General features: G+C 45.7%; 2 protein-coding genes across 12 annotated transcripts in view; both read left to right on the top strand.

The window, feature by feature from the left end:
- PHKA1 (phosphorylase kinase regulatory subunit alpha 1) overlaps positions 1-5,107 on the top strand; it is a 76,417-nt gene extending 71,310 nt beyond the window's left edge. For all 3 annotated transcript variants that reach the window (XM_019629589.1, XM_019629590.1, XM_019629588.1), the window contains 3 exons: positions 485-538; positions 2,106-2,306; positions 3,304-5,107. In XM_019629589.1, coding sequence (XP_019485134.1) covers positions 485-538; positions 2,106-2,306; positions 3,304-3,477 — 429 coding nt within the window. In that variant the 3' untranslated portion in view covers positions 3,478-5,107. The remainder of the gene's footprint in view (positions 1-484; positions 539-2,105; positions 2,307-3,303) is intronic.
- A 6,785-nt stretch (positions 5,108-11,892) lies between these two features.
- HDAC8 (histone deacetylase 8) overlaps positions 11,893-14,254 on the top strand; it is a 182,834-nt gene continuing 180,472 nt past the window's right edge. For 3 of the 9 annotated variants that reach the window (XM_019629578.1, XM_019629585.1, XM_019629586.1), the window contains exons 1-2: positions 11,913-12,372; positions 12,848-12,900. In XM_019629578.1, the coding sequence (XP_019485123.1) occupies positions 12,088-12,372; positions 12,848-12,900 (338 nt within the window). In that variant the 5' untranslated portion in view covers positions 11,913-12,087. Of the gene's footprint in view, positions 12,373-12,847; positions 12,901-14,254 lie in introns of all 9 variants that reach the window. The other 6 variants (XM_019629580.1, XM_019629583.1, XM_019629587.1 and 3 more) reach the window with 5 other exon arrangements.

The following is a 14,254-nucleotide window of genomic DNA, read 5'->3' as shown; positions in this document are numbered from 1 at the left end:
CCCTTTCCCCAATTCCCCAGCACTGTTCCCATCCCCCCAATTTCCCAATAAAAATCTTAAAAAAAAAAAAAAAGATGACAAGTACTACAGAAGAAGAAGAGCAGGGTGAGGGGATCAGGAGTGCTGATGGGGGATGCTTAGCTAGAAAGTGTAGGAACTGGGCATGCCCGATAAATGCCTGTTTGTGTTGGCTCTGGGACCGAGCATGGTATCCTTCTGGTAGCTTCTGAATCTCTGGGGCCAGTCTATCCTTAAGGGAGACCTTCCCTACTGCTCACATGGCCCCAAGTAGAGGGCAAACGTTGGGTCTCCTGTAGTCCAGGCCTGCTTGTTGCCACACAGTAATCACAACCCCTTGGCCAGGACACGTGAGCTGTGGGGCCTTTCACTGGCTTATGATGGCGTAGCATCTGCCCTGTGTCTCCTTACTGCCTCCCAGTTATCAGCTTGTCATTGGTGACAACATGTTTTTGCTGTTTCGCAGTGTCACGGACTTTCTGTGGAAGGTTTTGTTCTTCCTTCTTCAACCACTAGAGAGGTAAGATTCTGTGTCTTTCACATTCATGTGCTTGATAGTTGTCTGGCTAAAGTATTTCAGTGATCACTTTTCACAATAGCAGATCTATGCTTTTACAAATGAACTGAACATGAAATACATTTAAAGAAAGGAGAGAGTGTTTTTAAAAAATAGAACAGGGATATTAGAGAATAATTAGGCATTATGTTAATTATATAGGGATAGCTTCTTTTCATGGTTTATTAAGAGTGGCTGATTTATGTGAGTGTTGCCAGAGTTGACGTGGGCAGACAAGATAGAACTCTAAGAATGAATGACGTCTCATGTCCCCATCGTTCCCATCCCCACCATTTTGTAGCCTGATGCTTATAGATTATTAGATCATAAACCAGTGGTCCTTAGCTGACTATAGTGGGTTAGAGTCTCCGGGGATGGGGCCTGGGCATCTGTCCTTAAAAAAAGTCCTTAGGGGGCCAGCTGAGTGGCTCAGTTGGTTAAGAGCTTGCTCAAGAGTGCGAACTCTGAGCAACAGCGGTTTGAGTCCTGCCTGAGCTGAGCTGCCAACAGATGGCAGGATGGCTCAGCTAAAAAAAAAAAAAAAGTCCTTAGAATGATTCTGATATATAACCATGGTTGGAAAAACGTTGCCATAGACAAAAGACATAGACTATCACGTGCTTTCCTATTTTGCTTTTTGCCTAATTACATGGAAATTTTAAAGAAATAGCTTTTATGCAAAATCAACAAAGGAGCGAGAATTAGCAAGCTAGGAATAGTAAGATTGGACAATAGAAAATTCTCGAAAACCCTGGAATTGTTACAGAGAATGGCTGGAGAGGTGGGTACAGAAAGCGACTACTTCAGAGCTTTGCTCTTGCCTATAGGCCTTTCTAGTAAAGAACACCGTGTCCTCTACTTGTCTTTTCTCTGCCTTTAAGCAAGGTTGAAATGTTCATGGAATTGATCATAATACATACCTAAATGGTACGTTTAAGAGTCTTCAAAGCGCCTTCACACGTTCTTTCATTTGACCTTCAACACAACTATGTGAGATAGCTAGGAGGGGATTCTAATTCCTGATTGACAGATACAAAACAAACCTAGAGAGATGAATTCTCCAAGCTCATAAAACTAGTAACTACAAAGACAGGACTTGAACCCAGGGCCTTAGACTCCAAATCTACATTGCCACCCTAAGCTATACACGCAATACAATTTTACCAAAAATTATGCCTCAGTCCCCTTCACCCAAATTCTATTTCTGGAAGTTCATTCTAACGAAATAATTCAACAGAGGGGTGAAAAGCCTTATGTATGAGTGTTTATAGCAGCATTAGTCACAAGCGTACAACTGGAAGTAACCTAAACATGGGAATGGTTGTGTAAATAATGGCACTGACACTTTTATGACTCTTGGTAGGAGTTGCCAGATTGCCTTCCCAGAAGACTGGGCCAACTTTCGCAGTGACTTTAAAGGGGGCGGCGGCAGTGCTCTCGGCTACACTGCTTTTACCGCCTTTCAGAGTAGGGATTGATGCCTCCTGGACGATGGGCTCTTCAGAAGTGATTTTCTTTTTCTCTATCCCAGATGACTCCAGGAGAGATTAAATTCTCTGTTCATGTGGAGTCTGTCCTAAATCGTGTGCCTCAGCCAGAGTACCGCCAGCTTCTGGTTGAAGCTATCCTTGTCCTCACCATGATGGCGGATATTGAAATTCAGAGTATCGGAAGCATCATTGCTGTGGAAAAAATTGTGCATATTGCCAATGACTTGTTCCTTCAAGAACAGGTAGGCCAACCTGTTGCTTTCTGTAAGGGGAACTCACCTGACTGCATTCAGAGCTTTTGGGGTTGTGTTAGATGGTAAAGTTGCCGGAAACTCAGAAGGCTTTTATGCTTTTCATTATACTTCAGACTTCTTATCATACTACTTTTTGTAGTAATAGAACTTAATAAGAGATTATTGGATATCATCTCCTTTCTGGGCCATTAAGGAAATGAGAAGGTTTGTTTTTTTAGTTTAGTTTAGTTTTGTTTTGCTTTTGCTACTTACCTATAGGAAAATATTAAATTGGAACTTTTAATTCTACATTTTCTCATTTTCCTAATAAACCTTCTTCCAGGAAATCCACCCCATTTTAAAAATGTAAACTATTTATTGAAAGCTATCCAAATGTTTCCTAAATTAAATGTGGGAACATAAGGTGAAGGACAGTCACTGTTGTCAGTAGGAAAATCTCCAAAACAAGTAATAGGTGATGCAGAAGAAATTAAAAGTATCCAGGATTTTCTAGGCAGTCCTGATTTTAAATATTCTGGATTGCAGTCGGTCATTCCATGTATCAGAAAATGTGATCCCTTTTTGACATAGGCTCTTGCTTGGAAAGCTTATGGCCTATTTGAATTCAGTCACTTAGAGAGAAATAGTGTCCAAACACAACAGAAAACAATCCACAGCTGAAATCAGCGGTTAAGACTCAGACCAAAGTCCCTCTAGGATGATTTGTAAGTTTCAACATTTGCATTTTAATAGGCACAGCTCACTTAATTAACAATTATATTTCACTTTCACAAATTCTAAACAATCCTTTTAAAATTTCATATGATTCAGGGATCTAGTGGAGAATGCACATGCAGAACCCTGAGCCCTCCCTGGCTAACCAGCCTGAGATCCAGTGTGCTGGTGATGGGGAGAGAGCTCTGATTTATCCTAATGAGGAGTTTCATTAGTAGGAGTAGTAATTTCTCCTTTTCCCTGTGTTCTCCCACCCTTAAAAACCAAACAGAAAACCCTCGGCGCAGATGATACCATGTTGGCAAAGGATCCTGCATCTGGCATCTGTACTCTTCTGTATGACAGTGCACCCAGTGGCAGGTTTGGCACCATGACCTACCTGTCCAGGGCAGCTGCCACCTACGTGCAGGAGTTCCTGCCCCACAGCATCTGTGCCATGCAGTGAGGCCTTGGGGCCTGGCCACTTGGAGTCTTTTGACAGCTGCTTCCTTCCTGTGTTGATTGTGCATGAAAGTGATCACTCCCACCCTGCCCCATTCCAACCCATCACTCGCAAGAATAGTGAACTTTCCTGATGAACTAACTGCTGTAGAAGTGAGCCCTTGCCCGGTGGCATATGCTCACCCAGCACTGCACTGTGGGCTCATAAGAGTGTGCATGAGTTTTTCTTCTCTAGATCTGTGACAGACTTCGTTTTCTAACTCTGTTTGGGGAGCAGGTATTAACAGTAACTGGTTCCTAAAGTTTGGTCTTTCTTCTGTGAAATGAGTGGCAGGTGCTTTGGGACATGATTTCAAGTGAGGAAAACCCTGAATTCTTGCATTTTGGCCGCTGTAACTGGAAATCTCGATTCTAAGTGCCTTTTCTTGGGAAGAGAGAGTAGCAGGTTGTGGCTTTCACGTCACCTCACCCTGAGTGATGAACTCCTTTCTGTGTAGGATTACTGTCTCCACTTTTGCCTTTTCTATATCTGTCCTTTTAGTGAAACACCCCAAAACGCAGGTACAGAGTGTCTACTTCAGGACTGTGTATTAACACTTGAAATCACTTTTTATAAAGATTGCTGGTATTTAGAGCTGTATTTGAAGTAGAAAATGCAGAATAACCCAGAGAAATGGAGCCAGGAGCCCAAGTGCAGAGAGGAAGGGGGCAGAAGAGAAGGTGCCTGGGAACAAAGAGGGCATCGGAGGTGCTGGCACACCACACTGACGATTATCGAAGCCTCTGGCTTTCTTCCCCAGCGCTCACCTGGCCCCTGCCTCATCCTCACTCACCTGTCACTTTCCCCAGTTGTGCACACTCCTCCCTCATGACATCATCTACTCCCGATTACCTCCGGAAAAGCTCCCCCCTCCAAGTACCATGACACTGGGCATTAAGGCTTCAACAGATGCATTTGAGAGGCACACATTCAGTCCACAGCACTTTCCTTCTCCTGGTTTATGTGGAGACTCTACTAATTTCCCTGTTTGCACTCAGAAAACTTCAACCCCCTCCTTTCCCTTACATTTTTCAGGTTTTTCTCCAAGAATGGGGATGGTGATGGGGGACTCTAAACAATTCTTAGGGAACCAGTGACAGTGTTATGCGTAAACATGAGTAAGTGAGCATGGTAGGATGGCAGAAACCAAGGGAGGATGGCCAGCCTTCTCCATGCCTCTCTTAGAGCAAATGGAAACAGTAGGTAGCTCCACTTACATGATTTTCTGGTCGCTTATAAAGGTCATTTCCAACCCGTTCCGAAACTTTGTCTTTGCACTGGCAGATGTACTCATGCCCTGTGGCTTTGCACTTTGCACCCCAGCCACAGGGCATGAGTACATCTGAAGTGGCAGAGGTGAAAGCCACCGCTGCCTGAACTGACACTACCGATGGCTGCATTTCTCTGGGTTTACTAATAAGCTGTCTGTCATGGTGCTCCCAGTACAGTGCTAGTTCACTTTTAAAGCAGCTCTTTAGAAAACTCGATTTGTATTTTATTCATTTTAAGCATGTCATACTAAAAGATACTTTGGGTTTTTAAAAAAGCACTTATGTTTTGAAAATAGAATAAAACATTAGAATTTCCAATTAAATCATGTCTGGTGCCAATGTGTAAAACATCATATGTGGTTTTGTGGTGTTTATTTCATGGCTGTATTGTATATGCTGTAATTATACAGTACAGGCAAGGCTTGTTAATTGGGTCAAAGTAGAATAAGAGTCATACATAAATCATATACATTATACAATATGTTATGCATGTCAAGAAATGCAGTTTTATCATTCAAATACATAGCCGTTCAAAGCAATCCCACTAAATTCAGTTGGGTTCATTGAGTCTTTGGGGCAGCTGTTCCGATGATTTTTACTCAGCATTACAATTTTGTGCAAATGAAGCTTCTGCATTACTGGAGGGTGCTAAGAGCAATGCGTTCTCTGAGTACCAAAATTATTCAGCAGAATCTTGTTTGTGTTCCTCACTAGCCTTTTCTGTAACAAGAGAGGGTTTATCCAGCAAGGATGAACTGTCTGTATAGTCCCATCCTGGTTAATAGGTGTTACTGGGAACCGTATGCAGCTGGTGGGATGAAAGTCGTTCTCAGCCACTGCTCGCAGAACCTCTACCATCCCTTCTGCACTTACTAAACACCTAGTACCAGCCACCAACACGGTGGAGGTACCCTGTTTTCCACGTTTAGGCCTCATTTCCTATTAACCTCGAGTAACTGCAGGTATTGGTTTTCCCAGAACAGCACCCATTGATGCCTGTTGTCCTGGCCTGATTTATGTTAAGAGTGCTCTCTGTCACTCTCGAAAGTGTCCCAGTTTGGATGATATGGTTACCCTATATTTAGCAGAAGTCTGATTTCTTCGAAGGCCTAAAAGCCAAGGCCCTGTTCTCAATCCATGGGCACTACTCATACACGGGTGGTGTGGGCGTGAGGACAACAACGGGGGAGAGTCCCAATAAGAAAGGACTGTTTGGCCTAACAGCTCTTAAGGAAGAACCAATATTAGAGTGCTGACCAAATGCCAGATATTATTATATGGGCACTTGGCAAGGACTCAGGCACTGAACGTTCCGGCAAATTGTCTGAAATCAAACAGATGGTAGGTGGCAGAGCTGGGATTTGAGCCCACACAGTCTGACTGTAGAGTTCACATTCTCAACCCAATACTCCCCAAGGAAAAGACATTAGGAAGCGTTGTGAAAACAAGGGTCAGTCTGTTCAGTACAGTTGAGGTATCCGGAGGCAGACTGTAAAATGCACAGAAGAAGGGGGCGAGAGGGGCAGGTGCCTTTCTAATGCGTTTCCTTTCCCTTCTGCCAGCAAGTGAGGGCAGGAGAGGTCACCAGAAGAATTGGCACTGCCCAACCTGACCTTGCTGGTTCCAAAACTACCTTTAGCAAGAATGGTGGAGGCGCTTGCTTAGGATGACACAAACTCTGGAGCCAGAAATCAGCCTCCTTCCTCTGACCTCACGCCCTCTGAATGCAAACCCAGTACTTTGGGAAGGGCTGTGTGGGCATTAGGCAGGTGGAAAATTGAGGTTGGGGGCCTGTGGCATGGCTTGTGCTGTCTTCATCATGAACAAGGCTACAGCCTCCCTGTGAGATTTGCTGCCAATTTCAGAGCCCCGTGCAACCATTTATTGGGTTGTCGGAAAAGTCATGATGCATTTTTGGAACGAAAAACAGAGAAAAAATACTTCATGACTTTTACGACAACCCAATAGTTGCTCCTCATGGCAAAGGATTCTTTGACTCTTTTGCAATATACGATATTGTTACTACCTCTGCCTTGTAATCCTCTCATCCCTCGATTTCTATAAAACTTGTTCTCACCCAACTATTCATTTTTTCTCTCCTTTCTGGCATCTCTTTCTCCTCGTAACCCCACAAACAGGCATTCCCCAAATTGACACTCTTCCTAGCTCAAAGATTCTCACCATGGTGTGGGACGGGTTTGAAGAAGTTACATCTGGGCAGCTGCTATCTTAGACTCTGTCCCTGGCAACTCCTCGGCTGGTGTTTCTCTCTTAAATAAAATTTCTAACTTCTAAAAAAAAAGAAGAAAAGAAATCTGACACTTTGTTGGTAGCTTACTCGGACGATTGTGAAAAGAATGGCTTTTCGGTCAGCAGGAGTGGAATACAAACCAGTTCGATGCTGCAGAAAGCCCTGGTGAGGGGTGACTGCCAGGACTGGGGTGGCAGCAGGGGCGAAAGGAGAGGAGAGGAGATGGAACCAATGGAGATTGCTGATGGATTAGATGTGAGGGGGAGGGAAAGGAGCGAATGCAAAGAATGCCCAGGTTGCTGGCCCAGGAAACTTGACAGATGTTGGTCTGTGCTGAGCCATGAACGATGGGGGAGGGGCAGAAAAGTCATGGATGGGGAAATCAGAAACTTGGTTTGAAAATGTTACATTAGATGGGACTCCTAGACATTCCGGTGGAGGAAGCCATGTTCTCTTAGCTATCTCAGCCACGCTTGACTTTAGCTCTCCCTTCTTTATGTAGGAAAAAATGGGTTTAAGCACCTGCTTACCCATTGATTTATGAAACTCTGCACTTTTAACGGTTTGAAAATCAAGCCTCTGCTCTACCCTCTGTGTTCCTCCACGTATTGATAGGAGTAGCCTTCTCTTCACCGAGACTGCTGGAAATTGAAGAGTTTTCGATGACCCTCTTCCATCTCCCTGCCTGACCAATATCCTCTGTCCCCACTGCCCCTACCCTGCTTTAAATCATCATCAGTCTCAATCCCTCTAGTTTTTCACAACGCAGAGTACTAACTACTATATGATCACGGCTTTTTTTTTTTAATAATACAAGACACTTATTTTATAAATCATCTCTCAACATTTCAACTCTTGATAGAAATCAAATGTTACACATCTGCATTTTAAAGTAGCATGTATGCAACTATCTCAGTCACAGCAACCTCATACAATCACATTCACACCCAGGAGGAGCTCGCTCAGAGCACGTCCTACTCCCACCCACGAGCACAGCGTTTCCTCTTTACTTTCAATCTCTTGCCCCACTCCTGCTCTGCACCCCAAAAGGAAAATCCGGGGCTCAGTCATTCACAGGAGGAGTCGAGGGGGCGTTCGGCTTTGGAAGCACTTAGGCTCAGCTGAGAATCTCCGGAGACATCTGTCTGATGGGCGCATGCCAACTCCTGCCCACCTTTAGTGCAAAAAGATCGCAGATGTTGCAGAGTCCCGGAAACAGGCGAAGAGAAGAGGACTGAGATGGGAATGCCAAGTGAGTTTCCTTCTGAGATGAGACTCAAGAAGTCTGGAGTGCAAGCTTCTCACTCAGCAAGTGGCAAAGACTAGACTGTCGATCCACAAGTGAGGTTCCTGACTCATCGCGAGGTTATCAGAATCTGCAGGTGCACAGGCCTCTCGGGCCGCACTCACCCCCAAAGTGCACACTGGAGGTAGGTATATAGAGATTTATTGTAGGGAAGACAGTGGCTCGTCACCAGCTTAGAGACATCATCTCTGCTCCTCCTCTGCCCCCACTCTACCCGCGGGCTGGGGTGAGTGGGGGACACAGCAGGGAAGGGCAGGAGACGCACCCCTGGAAGACTCAAGAACCTAGGGTGTCACATCCCGCACGACATGAGCAGTGGGAGAATGAGAGGGGACAGCGAAGGGTTAATAAATAAAAGAAACAGCAGCCAAGAGTTAAATGAATGTGGGGCCAGGGGTCTCCAGCCTCGAGGACTAAGAGCCCGAATCGGTGGCTTTTATTTCCCCACCCACCCAGAAGTAGCATTGTTCTCTCCACAGTCTGTGAGTCTCATTCCTGAGAACTTGCTCAAGCCAGATACCCATGATGCCTGCAAGCTGCTATTACCAAGAGTCCGCCTGCAGCAATAAGACAGATGCTCTGCCTTCACACACCCTATATGCAAATGACCCCAGGAAGATAAGATGGTTGTGCTGAGGACAGATACTATCACACCATCAGGTCACTTCTCAAGCAGGCTGAGTGAAGGAATGTAGCTACAGAGGTAGAAAACCTCCAGTGTTTTTTTTGGGGGGGGGGCGAGTGAGGGCTCATGCCCACCTCTGTGAGCCTCGAGATTTCTCCTAATGGCCTCTACCCAACCGTGCCTGTCTTAGGTTGTTCCTCCCACGAGGAATCTTACCCGTCATTGACTAACCGGCCATCCTTTGGAGCCAAACAGAGATGCTAGGTGTATGAGCAGTGTCCTCAAAAGGGTCAGTTTAGGGTTAAGCGCAGGGGGACAGACGGCTGCACAGCTGCGTGGCAACACCAGGGCATTTTTATAAATAGCTACATAATGTTTTTAACCACTTTGAAACACACAGCAAGCTGAATATTTATTTAAAAATAAAACTCAAAAGTATCTATTTACAGTACAGTAAGGGGTGTGTGCAAACAACAGAAAGGTGGTCAGGCAGTCCTGCTGTGGGAGGTCCGCACTTCAATGCATGGGAGCAAAGCCCACAAACACCATGCGCTGAACCGAGCTGTGGGGGCAACAGGGACGACATTCTGCTAACACTGGATCAGGTTCACCTTTGAAACCTGAGGGGGAGGAGCAGGGGTGGGGAGTCCAGGAGGGGAGCCTCGTATTTGAGAAGGGGGCTGCCACCTCCTTCTGCAGGCCTCTGGCGTCCAGCTCAGAGAGGCCCTTGTCCTTAACTTGTGAGTGGATTTCCAGCATCTGCCCACACTCCACCTTGGCCAGAAAGAGTTCAAAGGAGACCATCGTCACCTGGAGGGTCTCCGCGAACTCTGACCTTGCATGCAGTCCCCAACTCCGGCACGTACCCCTGTCAATCAGGATGACTCAGATGTCCTCTTCCAGGAACGTGGACCGTGGACTTGACGTAATAAACGTAGGGCCCACGTAGGTCTTGACGCTTCTGAATTCCTTCCTCCATGGCTAGAGGAGGTCAATGCCTCCGGTTTCCAGCACGTGGAAGGCACCGTGCAAACCCGCAGGCTGCAGGAGCTCACAGAACTGGATCAGCCGGAATCGGTTGTGCAGGCCCGGCAAAGTCAGGCTGCCCCCGCAGGTACACATTGTCGCCAAGCCGCTGCTGTTTGGGGGTGGTGTCCACTTTGCCCTCATGGAACTCGCCATATTTTCGAAATAGGGCATCCTTATGTTTTGTATCCATTGAACCGGGTTCCCCCATCTGATGCAGGCACGAGGAGCTACCGTGTCTCTTCAATGGCTTCTGGGTTAGAGGCAGAGACAAGCGGAGGGAGGCGAGCAGCGGCAGCCACAACCAGGCCCGCTGACCTCTCGTCTTTCAATAGCTCATCTTCCCTACACAACACTGCTGGGGAAATCTTTTTTTTTTTTTTAATTTTAAGATTTCTGTTTAAATGTCTCCCCATTCCCTACAGGATGAAATCTGTTATCTTTAGCCTGACATTCAAAAGCCCTCATGATCCAGCCCCTTCATCTAAACTAGACTAGAAATATTCTTTTTGCTTTTGCTTATGCTGTTGACTCTAGTCCGCATGCCCTCCCCTGGCTCCCATGTTCACCAAGTAAAATCCCATCCATCTGCTGAGACCCTCTCCAATGCCACTGAATAAGAATCCCAGTTGCCACTGAGTAAGTCCCAGTTGTTAAGTACTTAATGATTATTTACTAAGTAATCTAAGCAGCCTGTGTTCATTATTTGACTCTGTATTGCATATAATTTTTTTCTGTATTTGTCTAATCTCTACAAGAATGCAAATTCCCTGAGAGCAGACATCAGATTGTAATTCATCTTGAGGACTCACTCCTCAGCTGTTCTGTACCCTTAGTTGATGTCGGATAAATGTTGGGTGAATGACTGAATGATTGCTCAGCTTTCAACTAGTTGCTATGGGAAGATATGAAAGAAGCACGAGAACTTATAGTCTAGTTAAAGAACACATCACAATTAAAAAAAACATTTGTGGAATACTAAGTATTGAGGGGATATGAAATGGAGAGTTGAACAAAGTTAGATTTAACACAGAGCCATCCTGGAGGAACCAGGTTTATATATTAAAGGGAACATTCAAATGCTTCAGTGTCAGGCAGACCTGGTTTTGAATTCCTGCTTTTCTGGTTTTTAAGGGTGTGACTTTGAACAGTGATTTTCTCTCCCTAAAGTGCATGGACATATTGCAACATCCCTCATAGGACTGTTGCAAGGATGAAATAATATATGCCAGTCCGTATCACAATGCTCAATGGAGTAAAAAGCAAGGTCGATTTTAAAGGAGATTGGCCAGCTGGCTTCAGTACATAAGGCCCCTTCGGAACCTGGGAATAGTGGTGGTCATTCCGAAACTGCTTCAGGGTGCTTGCTCTTTAATGTGGACCCTCACATGAAACCTAAAATCTTTTTCTAACAAAAGCAAAGGGAGGTAGGGAAGAGGATGTGCTTGCACATGAATTTTCAAGCAGTAATTGGACATCATTGCTTGATTGGACTCTACCAAGCAATTTCCAGAATAGCAGCCAGCCTCTTGGAAAAGTGCCACCGGCTTTGCCGGAGTAAATTATTAAGACTGTTAAGTCTTACACGAACATGGGTAGTTCCTGAAAAGCAATGCGCTAAAATTGCGGCACAGAGGCACAGAATTTAGTGTGTCAAGTTTTGAAACTTTGTAGCGTTAGTTGGTCCCCCACCAAGATTCCCGTCATGGAGCTGCATGGTGCTGTTAGTGGCTAAATTGTACCTGTTGTTAACTATTTCTGTGGGTGTATTTTCAGATTGAGACAATTCATACTGAGCTGAGGCTTTTTTTTTTTTTAACCTCTAAAACTCAAATTCGCGGCTATTTTAATTACGTAGACCCGGTTCTTCCGCTACTGAAAGCCCTCGAAACTACGACTCCCAGCATGCTCTGAAGCTGTCTGACCTCATCTCAAATGGCCCCGTAGGGCAACAAGGATGGTTAGTTTTGACCGTGCTTATTTGTGCCACAAAATATCCACCCTGACCGACAGTTATTTGGGCTTGTACACCCTGCCGACCTCCCGTTTTTGAACTGTGCTCACTAAATGAAGGGGTCCTGGACTGGGAAGGGCCATGTATTCCTTCAATTGGATGGGGAGCGGGGCCAGTGTCTCCGGCGATCTCGAGGAGGGAATGTTGACCAGGGAGCACCGTTGCGGCCGATCGCAGGAGCAGGAACCGGAGCCCGGGCTGAGACCGAAAAAAGCCGGATCCGGACGGTGGCTCCGGAACGGCTGGAAGTGGAAGATGGAGGAGCCGGAGGAACCTGCGGACAGTGGGCAGTCGCTGCCCCCGGTTTACATCTACAGCCCCGAATATGTCAGCATGTGCGACTCCCTGGCCAAAGTCCCCAAACGGGTAAGAGGTTGGGCCGAAAGGACCGCGGGCTTTGGGGTGGGGGTGGGGTCCGGTGGACCCGAGGGCTTTAGCAAGCTGGAGGCTGGGTTGGGGACACCTGCCGCAGAAATTTGGGCAGCTGTACCTGGTGATGGAGGAAGTGCTCCCTTCCAGTTTCCGACAGGCAGCGTTTATCCGCGCGGCGCCCCGCGGCCAGGTTGGGGCGGGGGAGGGGATGACACTGACGGAATGGTGTCTCTACTGCAAAGGGTCCCTAACCCAGAAGCTGCGGGAGAAAAGTGTCCCGCTGCGGCCGGCGGGCTGCTTAACACACGCCTGAGCGATTTAGATACTTTGTATTCACATTATATAAAGTGCACTGTAACTGTACAAGTTCCTCCCTTTGTTCAGGATGGTGAAGTCGACGGAATTTCTCTGAATCAAACGTTTAAGAGACTGTTTTCTCCTTTTTTTTCTTTTTTGCGGATGTTCTTAGGCCAGTATGGTACATTCTTTGATTGAAGCATATGCCCTGCTTAAGCAAATGAGGTAAGTGAGCACTCCTGAACCCAGGTGCTCCTACTCCTAATTTCCTGATTCACGGTGGGGCTATTTAGGGGGAGAATGGCACTTCTTTTAAAGCTTTTGGTGCTTCACAGCGTTGGTACTTTTTGCCTGGAACCCAGTGAAGGCTCTTGAAGAACTAAGAAAACTTAGAAAAAGTGCCCAGAGCACCTGAGATCCATTAGAAATAGGGATTGGTGATTTGTGGGGGTTTTGAGGGGGTACACTTGGGCCCTAAAACCTATCTGATAGAAGAAAAGGCTGTTCAGCTAGCAGGTGTTGTGCTTTCTGGTTTTTCCCTAAGCCACGTCTGAGGGTATGGGTTTAGCTTCAGACTTTTACGCACCCCATCACCACCACCAAACTTTGAGTGGGCCTGGAGACAAGACCAAAGCAAACTCCTGTGACCAGGCCAAAACTCAGCACACAGCTAAGTGCTTCTTTAAGAAACTGAACTAGCAGTTTGTTGTTAGGAGTAAATATTATAACCCTGCCACTTGCAGGATTATTTATTACATTTTCTGGCCAAAGAGGTGAGTTTATTTATGCCTGCTAGTGTGGTATGCTTCCGTTATCTCCCAGAAGGTAGTTTAATGGGCTGTCAAATTTTATCCTTATTACTAACAAAATCATTTACTGAATACCTTCTTTAGGAATGGTTGTCAACCATCTTTTACATCCGTATGTTTGATAAATATAAAAGTTACATGCTTTCCATGAAAGCTATTTAACATTTAAAAAATGACTTTAAGACCAACAAGAAATCAAAACAAAGCAAAACTGTCATATCACCAAGCAGGCTAGAAGGATCCTGAGGCTCAGCCTCCAAAATTAAATATAGCTGAGATATGAGCATTTGATTCTTGTTCCTTCTTCGAGAAAACATGTCTGATGTCCTCGGAGGTGACAAGCCCATCCATATGATTAAGTCCAAGTTCTGATTCAGTATGTCTCAGGTGAGGTGAACTTCTGCTCTTCTAACAAGCTCCCGGGTGATGCTGCTGCCAGTCTATAGCACCCCCTTTGAGAGTCCGGAGGAGAAATTGGGGTGGGGACAGCTAGAGGGTAGAGGTGCTAAGTCCTGTCCTAGTATCTGAGTCACTCCTGTTTGTCACTTCGTGTGACGAGCTGCTTGGGAGCTGAGACCATTCCCCTCCTCTCCTTCCTCTCAGAGGCAGATAACAGGGACCAAACATCGACAGTTTTATGTTTTCGGTTGCCTTTTGTATCCTTTAACATTAATAACAATGGCAGTTATCCACAAAGCATTTTCATATATCTTATCATTTAATCTTTACGTAAGCTCCATAAGCTTTCCCCACTTTACAGATGGGGAAAG

Source organism: Hipposideros armiger, unplaced genomic scaffold, assembly GCF_001890085.2.
Source record: "Hipposideros armiger isolate ML-2016 unplaced genomic scaffold, ASM189008v1 scaffold_861, whole genome shotgun sequence".
NCBI classification, from domain to species: Eukaryota; Metazoa; Chordata; class Mammalia; order Chiroptera; family Hipposideridae; genus Hipposideros; species Hipposideros armiger.
Note: the sequence above shows the minus strand (reverse complement) of the source record. Positions and strands in the feature narration are given on the sequence as shown.